Below are 9,681 nucleotides of genomic sequence, written 5' to 3' on the forward strand. Positions count from 1 at the left end.
TTTTTTAATTACCATTTGATTTGTGCTTCCTAGTTAACCTGAGGCCAGTACAATGCTGTTAGAAAAGCAGAATTTTGCTGCCTGTGCTATAATAAGAAGCAGCCATTTTAGTGGAGGAAGCAAATGTAAGTCAAAAACTGTCAATAGTATTTGAAGGATGTCAGCGGAATAGAAGGCAGCTTGTCAGACATGTCATTATAAGGCAAATGTATGCCCATTATTAAAAATATTAAAGCTCTTTATGTGAAAAATCAGGTACTAGCAGCACTAAAACAAATACAGATAAAACAAAGCAATCAAAACCATATAATTAAAAATGATTTCACTTATTAGTGCCATTGGTAAGAAAAAAAGGAAAAAAAGGAAAAAAGGAAAAAAAGGAAAAAAAAAGCTTGTACAATCAATTATATAAGATAAGCCACATAAACTTTATTTCTGAAGTTAAAATAGCTATAGCTGAACTATTTTGCTGATATATTAATGGTACATTTTAAATGAACAAACTGTGATCGGAAAATAAAGAAACTGTGAAATGAGGGTCGGGTTGCCTCAGAAACTGCCACTGTAAAGAATAACAAATCTACTATGGGAAGATAGGCGTAAAAGTGGCATGAATTTAGTTGTATTGCAAGATAAGATCAGAATTTGCCGAAGAATCACCCAGGGAGGTTCCTGCTATCCACCTAGGAAATCAATTCCTGCTTACTTGTGACAGTCTGTCCTAAAGACTCGGTGTCCACAGTGTGAGCTCTAAGACCATGTGTGTAGAGATAAAGCAGGTAAAATAAGAGGATTGGACAAATGCATTACATGTTTACTTATACCTTCTCACATTCCCACATTAAAAGTCTCCAGGTGATAACATTCTCCTGTTGGCAAATGTTAACTATTTACACCTTATTAAAACAATGGAGAAGTCTTTGAGAAAATCTAGGTACACTGATGGGCTCAAATGACTTCCCAAGTAAAATGATAATAATTTCATAATCCCTATAACATCTAGGGAAGAGTGGAACCAAGTAATAGGGTTTAAAATATTTCATACATATATATATATATGAAATATTTTAAACCTGGGTTTTGTTTTTTATTACCCTTAGATGATTAAAAAGAAGAATATTCCCCAAATTTCTATTTCTAGGTACTTTCATATGTGTGTGTATGTGAATATACACACATATACATACTATATATATAGATGCATATGTATGTGACATATGTGTGTATGTATATATATATATATATATATGTATGTGTGTATATATATATATATATAAATTCCCACCCTCTAAACACTGCACTGCTTGGGAAAATATTTCACATCCTCTTAATATATGTCTAATTTAAGAAGGTAATCATGCTTATAACAGATGGTACTTCAGTAAGCCAAGAGGTTTCTTCATTTATACACTCAACTCTTTCTAGCATTAGTGCACACAGTAGTTGTTTCTCATGAAATTGTATTCAAGGTAGAAATGATCATGTGAAAAATCTATATGAGTGAGTACCACTGTCACCTCTCATAATGACTAGTGTTAAATCTAATAGAAACTTCATATATACACTAGAAAATAAATATTGCATTTATATTAAAACTAGGTGGCCCATTTAGTGTTTAGAAAACCCCATAGTCTATTGGTTCATCAACTATGTATTATGCACCTCTGTAAGCCGGGTACAATGTTAGGTACTGTGGAATCAAATGCAAGCAGGAGACAGTCTCAGCTCTTTGGAGGTGAAAGTCTAATAGTAAATTTGTTTGCATACACATCTTTATGTTTCAGAACTTTTAAAACATGCAATCTTTCTCTTGTTGGAAAAAAAAAGCATTTAAAAAAAAGCATTTGATTTCTTAATTATCTGTATTTTGAAATTTACTTCCTTTCTCTTCTGAGCCATCAGGTAATGGATGAAAATGTCCTAGGATAAGTGCTACTTTTCTTCCATATCTCCAAGTTGTTTTATTTTCCCCCTTGCTTCCCTTTTCCCCCAAGAATTCCTGATCTCCTCTTTTTCTTGAGAAAGGCATTACTTTAGTGAGTCTTTCTTATACAAGTACCACCCCACAGAGAGCAGCCAGTACAAGTGATTTTGACTCCAGGGAGCAAATATAGCTTTCTTGATCTCACCACAAGTGTTCAAACATCCTCTGGTAATTTAATTAATAGGAACTGGTTGCATATGAAGGACACTTAAATATTTGGATTTTCATGTAACTTTGGGAGACCAGGACAAAATATTCCAGTGAACCTGAATTATTACTTTTCAATGTATTTCACACTTATTAGGAATTTAGAATTCCTAATATTCTAAAATCCAGAGAATTTAGCATTGTTGAGACGTTAACCCTTTGTTCATTTTAATATATTTATATTTTAATCAGCCTTTTAAAATTTTTGCTGTCAAGAATCATCAAATGTCGTGCAGTATTTAACTTCAGATTTCTAAATGTACTCACTTAGCATTCATTCCTTGAGATAGACAATCCAAAAAAAAAAAATAATAGCACTCTTTTATAGGATAGCTAGCAAAATGCACATGCTAAGCCATTAAGTGCAGCAGCAATGCCAAACATGTATAAGGTTGCCATGGACAAGGGCCGTGCAATAGAACAATCATATTTTGTCCTGCTTACAAGATAAGAACATTTAACATGTTGCTGAAATCTGGGTTTTTTTCCTATTAAAAAGATAAAGTTGAGATGTGAAAAGTCTTAGTTAGATGATATTTTAATATCTGTTAGTGCTTTGGAATTACAAAGATGTTATCAACATATTAACTTTTTTTTTTTACATCAGTATACATCAGGAAAAATTGTGCATCAAACTAGCATTTAACATCATGAACATCTCCCTCTCATCATCTTCTAAGGAACTGAATACCCAATAACAGCAAACCATTTTGTAAATATTGTTTGCAGGACTTTAATTCTGAATGTGTCCCAGATATTTGGTATATATGTCCAATAAGTAAAGCAAAATATAATATGCATTCCAAATTTTATCTTCCCCTGTTATGATTTAAAAGCTGAAGTGTATAACAAGAAAAGATGTTCCTGGCATATATTAAGTTGAAATTAATGTAAAACAAACAAAAAAAAGAAATTTTCTATTTAAATAATGCTTTTGATTATAATACAGGCTTCAATTACCCTACAAATGCACACTTATGATTACTTATAATAAAGAATATTGCACCTAGCTTGTCTTTTGACTCATTTTTTTCCCTACAAAATCTCATAGGACTCATTGCAAATGGGAACTTACAACTTTTAAATTATCTTATTTTGAAAATGGGATTTTTAAAATATAATATGCAATAAAGAATTAGGTAATGGTTTTGATGTAACATCTTGGGATAACTATTATTAAATATAGGCTACTGAAGAGAGTTTGCTGTAATTTTAGAGAGGATATGCATTACTTTTTTCTGGATAGTAGCAAATATGAAGTGAATTAGAGAAGAACAAATGTTTTTATTAATGTCAACACCTGTACATGGCTATTTATCACCTACTATAAAAGTGCTAAAAAACACTAGTGAGGAAAAACTAAGATGAAATCTATGAGGAGCTAGGTGTCACTTCTGCTCGGTGATACTATGCAGACAGCTGGGCTAGGGGGAGACTGAGGCCCAGGGGCTTCTGGGCTCCTATATTCTGGACACTTTAGCCCAGGTGTCCCACAACCGGAGGCAGAAGGTCAACCTAGAACTGCAGGGCTATAGTGGCAATAGCTACACTGGGACTGAGTGCCTTGAGACAGGCTAGTGGTCTGGAATACCCCGCCTTCCAAGTTTCCAGCCAGATTATACTGAGGAAAACAACAAAAAAGAGAGAAGAAATGTGACTCATGCTAGAGTGTGTAAGAACTGGCTTCCAAATCCCATCTACTTGCCCCGCGTTCATCTCCTAAGCATTCCATGTCATTGGAAAACAGAACATTGTATCATCTATTCAGAAAATTCAAACAAGGATGACAGCTCTGTCTCCTCACCCTGGGGAGTAGTCAGGAGGTGGAGAGTCCATGGTCACTATCAGCCTCTGATTTGGAATCAGGAATTAAAATTGAGTGGGCCAAAGACTTCACTGCTACTTCACCAGAGGCAGCCTCCCCACTGGGTACTTCAGATTCAGAGAACTTCTGGATATCCTTCCCAAGGATTTCCCATGTTATAGCAGTAGTTGGCTAGAAGGCATTCTGCAGCTTAGCAATAGAGCACGGTTTAAATGGAAAAGAATACAAACCAGGCACCAGCAGCCTGGACAATTAGAAAACCAAACTTTTCCGAGAGCTTCAGATTTTCGTTTAGCTGGATTGACTTTGGAGCTCCTCTTTTCTCCTCTTCAAACCACTTCTACTATGGAGGTGATTCAAGTCTCTACAGCTGAAATCCTAGAAGAGGTATCAATCCATGGTGACTGGCCTATTCTCTGTGAAGTGGCCTCTCAGGTCTCAAGTCTCCCTATCTGGCTCTTGGGTTGGTACAAACTTTGAATTAACGCCTTTTCAGGGATGATTAGGATATTTTCTTCCAACCTTTCTAGTAAAGTCTCAGTAACTGGGGGGCTTCCCTGCTGGCACAGGTGTTAAAGACAGCACTATCAAGCTATTGCCAGCCACTGCAGCATGAGTTCAAACCCCAGCTGGCCAGGGAGCTACCCACATGTCACAGCAGACCTCTCCTGCCTCGCCCGCTGCTCCCCTCAGCACTGTATTTAGTAGATCTGCCTGTTCTGATCCCACTCTGTCTCTGGTGAATCCTCTTACCTCCTCTGCACCTGAGGCCTACACCCCAGTTCTTGTATGCATAAATAAATCTTAAAAAAAAGACTCAATAACTTCTGGCAGGCTGTGCTCTGGCCAAATCAGGACAATCTGTGATGCATCGGTCCATTCTTCCTTTCTGGAGTAATTCTGGAAGCAGGTAATACAATCTCCTCTTGCCACACCCACAGTGGTTCACAATGAATGTGAGTAGAACACCAGGCCTTAAAAATGCTATTTTCTCCCCAAACAATAGATGAGATCTGAAGACTCTTTCAGCATTTATTAAAGAAACATTTTAACATGTGCTTTGAATAAACCTATTTCAGGAAATATTTTTTTATTTAATGAATTTTGTCCTTAAAATATATAAATGATTAGTAAATGTAAAATAAATTTGAATTTCTAATATTTTTCTGAATATCGTATTTATCATTCATATCTGCCATTTGTGATAACAGGTTCCATTAGTAAGACAGTTCTCTTTATAAAGTTAAAAAAAATACAAGAGGGTATTGGAATATATCTAAAAATATAAATTCTCAATTCCCTCCATTGAAATTACCTTCCTGTCTTAAGATGGAGGAGGAAAATGTATAAATATTTTGAGAGAACTTAACTTCCCTACTACCTTGATCAAGGTTTTTCTTTTTCTTTTTTTCATTATTGATGCAAGGGACTATTTTGTGGAATTCCAAAATAAACAAATGAAACATGTTATTCTGGTTCAGATATAGGTGAGGATTCTGAAATCTCCAGCTTAAACTGTAAGTTCACAAGGTGCTAGATTTTAAAAACATAGTAAAGATGTTTTTTTTTGACAGTGTTACAATAATTAATATTCTATTCATTTTTTCTTGATTTGACATTAAATTTCAACCAAATGGAAAAAAATAAACTGTTAAGTTCATTTGTCCCTGCATTTCCCATGGTTCTTGATCCTGCTCATTGCTTCTAATACTTGGTATTTCAAACATAACTAGTACTTACCTTTATATCATGGTATGAACATAAAATACTGTCTTTAAACATGAACTCCTTTTATTTTTTTTTTAAAGATTTATTTTTATTTATTTATACAAGCACTGGGTACAGTCAGAAGTGTGGGAGGGTGAGAGAATTCACCAGAGCCAGGCAGAAGACCGAAGTACACTGCTGAGGGGAGCAGCGGGCCGCAGGAGAGGTCTGCGCGCCATGTGGGACCCTCCTCTGGTGGCTGGGGAGCAGCCGGGGATCAAACCAGTGCTGCAGAGGCTGTGGGCAGCTTCGCAACCCAGCACTCAACCACTGCGCCACCAGGGAGGCCCATGAACTCCTTTTAGATCATCAGCCTAAAATCTTCCACATACTTATTTATCAGATGGTTCTTAAGTATCAGCTATACCAGGCAGGCACTGTAGAGACAATACAGTTTCTAGCTTACAAGTTTGTGGAGAAAGATGAACAGAACAAGGAAACCAGTAAGGTCAGGCACTATCAGTTGTGACAGGATGCTGCGGGACCAAGGAATGATAGCTACCTCAGGTCCTGGGTAGACACCAGGGAAGGGTCACTTTCCATCAGTTTCTTGGCAAGTCATCCCAGACATTCCTAATTGTTCACTCCCACTGTACATTTTGGTGTACATTAAAATATTTTTCCCAGGAATGATGCCTGTCCTCTGCTCCATCATAATTTGTATTTATCATGGTCAGTTGCTGATTCCTGTACCACCTTGTGAACTTGTTTATTTATTTCTCTAGCAGGCTGGGAGCTCTTTCAGGGCAGGATTGTATCTATTCATATTCAGCATTTTCTAGCTATTGTCTAGAAGGGCATTTGGGGCTCACATTGTATAGTCAGAAATGGTATTTGTTCCTATTTTCCTTTTTTAAAAATCACTAAGTATTTAACATCTTCTATTTAAAATGAAAATAATCGCAATTGCAAGCCCTGATTTCATGTCCAGTGACCAGGCTGAAGCTGGCAGGGATGAGAGAAGCATTCTTATAATGTAGTATGGAAATAGATATACAATGGCACAGCAGTAGTAGCAAGGAAAGGTAGCTTTAACAGTTCAGCAGTTAAAATTGTTTTTATTCTAAGCACTTCAAAATGTGAATTTGGGTCAAGAAGCATGAGGAATTTTGATGTTGCAATACCAAAATCACAGGAGTATAAAAAGATCTTTGTAGTAAGTGTATTTGCTTTTGATCAGCCATGATTCCATTATTTGCACCTAATATAAATGTTAACTATGACCTCAGAATTACTCTAAACAATCTGAAAAATGATGTTAAATGGAGTACTTATAGTGAAAATCATATTGCAGACTCACATCTGCAATAAGTTATTTGGAGATAATACAAGTAACAAGCTAAATTCTTATTTCATCATTTAGAATGAAAAAATCTATAAACTCAAAATAGCTCACTGATGCTTAAACACAATTTCATGTTACAAACATGTCATAAAAGTGTTTTATCTATGATGATCCTATAACAGTTTATACTTTCGTATACATTCAGTCTTCAAGATAAACATAATGCCATTTTATTTTTTTATTTTTTTTTTTTTCAGCCCTTGGGGCCCCTTTATTGAAACAATTCACAGCACAGTATTTGAGACAGACAGTGTTGGCCGGCTGAACCCCAGGAGGCCGAGAAATTGGGGTCCCAACACCCTTCACTGCCCTCCTGGGGAGAATTCCTCCATGGAGGTGACCACGCCTGCGCATCCCCAGCTGGAGGGCGGGTGGTCCACACACAGAGGCAATAAGAGCACTTGGAATCAGGGTGGCCCTGCAGTGCGGCCCTAGGTCGGCGCCCCCCCAAAGTCCGATGGGTGTAGCATCAGCAGGGGGACAGGCACACCCTCAGCTGCTTTTATGAGCTCTCTCTTCCACGTACAGCTGCATCTTTAAAATGTCTGACGTCATAGTTTTTAGGGGTATGAGTCGGGGGTCATGCATGTGGACATCCTGCTCATCTGCCAGGATCCAGGGGAAGTCCTTGATGACCTGGATCTTCTCCATGTTGCGAGTGGCAGCTTCTCGCGTGTGCACTAAGACTGTGAATGTACAGCCTGGGGGGTTGTGGTCCAGCACAGCGTCACACACGCTGATCTTCAGGATGAAGGCTCGGAGCAGCTGCTCCACATGTGACAGCAAGGAGTCTGAGTTGATGGACAGCAACGGCGGCTGGGTGATTTCAAAGACAAATTTCTCCACTGGGCGGTGTTCTTTGTCCAAAATTACCACCACCACCTTCTCCACATCATTCTTCTCCAGGAGCGGCTTGACGCAGTGCAGCGTGTCCTGGATGTACTGGTTCAGCTCCGGGTGGCAGGACATCTGGACCGGCACGTTTGTACTTCTTACGCTTCTGGAAGATGCCCACCGGGTAGACCTCGCGCACGTACAGGATCAGGTGCACCGCCACCTCCAGGAACTCGCAGAGCACGTCGGCCACCACCTGGCCAAAGTTCAGGTCCTGTCGCGTGAGCGTGGTCATCCTTCTCGACACACAGAATCAGGGCATCTGGGGTGGACACCCCCAGCACACACTGGCGGCTGAGCTTAGCGGCACAGGCTGCGCCGCGACCGGCCTCTGCCCACCGCCGGCCCGTGGCCCCCCGCCCGCGCCCCGGGGGCCGCGAAGGGCAGGGCCGCGGGCGCGGGGGGGCGCGGGGCGCGCAGGGCCGGGCGCCGGCGCGGGACACGAGGAAAAAAAAACAACATAATGCCATTTTAAAATGCATTTTTAACAAATTTTGCTGCTCCTGACACATTTATTTATTTAAGACACATTTACTTTAAAAGAAATTAAACATTACTAAATGAATGTGAAAAGTGAAGTTTGTCTTAATATTCAGATTTAAAGGTATATTAAAACGATAATACACTTTTTAAACATGTTGGTGTACAATGAAATATTTTTCACTTGAAATAATTTATTGTTCTGGCCTCCCCGGTGGCGCAGCCAGTTAAGCCCTACACTGTGAAGCTGTCCGCAGCCTCGGCAGTGGGCAGTGCAGGTTTGATGCCAGCCGGCCGAGGAGAATCCCACATCGGGCGGCAGACCTCTCCTGTCTTGCCCGCTGCTCCCCTCAGCAGTGTATTTCTGCTGTCTGCCTGTTCTGCTCCCTGCTCTGTCTCTGGTGAATCCTCTCACTCTGCCACACCTCTGGCCTGTACCCCAGCTCTTGTATAAAAATAAATAAATCTTTAAAAAAATCATTTATTTTTCATATACCATGAAAAGATGTTCAATTTCATTTTCTTTAGGCGAGTTTGTATGCTTATCGATATCTGTGAAAAGGGTTTGTAAACAGAAGCTGAGAAAAGTGACACTTGTTTATCCTGGACTGTTAATCAAAAGGAAATACAAAACTTTGTATTGATGAGAAAAGATTTTTTCATCCTGCTAAAGGTGTATGAAAGTACTAATTGGATTGAAACAATTGGTGAAGCAGAATGATCTGTTAGCATTATGTCATGTAAATAATTCATGATGGCTTAAAATAAAGCAAAGCAAAAATAGTTTGAGGCTTGGAGATAAAAAGTTTTGTATACTAAACTAAGATGTTTGGACAAGAGATTCTTAAATCCACAATGACAAAGCATTGCTGATGGTTAGTACTATAGTTAAAAAGTTACAGGGTTACCAGCCAGGACAGAATATCTTGGGACTACCTGAATCTTAACCACCCTACCTCCAGGCATGCTACAGATTGTTCTGGAAAATCTTGTTGGAAAACACCTATATGAACAGAGAGTTTAAGCCACTAAATCATCATACATTTACAATTTATTATATGGTTGCTGTTCTGGTTCTAATTAGTATCCTGATTCAATTTGCTTTGCTAATATGTCAGCTACTGAAAGATCTCTTTTCAAAGTAAATCCCTCTTTCAGATTTGTGGGAATGCTTGCCAC

At 38.8% G+C, this 9,681-nt stretch overlaps 1 protein-coding gene across 1 annotated transcript; it reads right to left on the minus strand.

Annotated features, from left to right (window-relative positions):
• Nucleotides 1-7,478: 7,478 nt before the first annotated feature.
• On the minus strand, nucleotides 7,479-8,257 carry LOC311172287 (mitotic spindle assembly checkpoint protein MAD2B-like; the record flags this gene model as incomplete). Its single annotated transcript, XM_084235584.1, is given in 2 exon segments — nucleotides 7,479-8,112; nucleotides 8,114-8,257. Coding segments are annotated over 2 exon segments (636 nt in total). The 3' UTR covers nucleotides 7,479-7,620.
• Between the last annotated feature and the right edge of the window lie 1,424 nt (nucleotides 8,258-9,681).

Source organism: Talpa europaea, assembly GCF_964194135.1.
Source record: "Talpa europaea genome assembly, chromosome: 6".
NCBI classification, from domain to species: domain Eukaryota; kingdom Metazoa; phylum Chordata; class Mammalia; order Eulipotyphla; family Talpidae; genus Talpa; species Talpa europaea.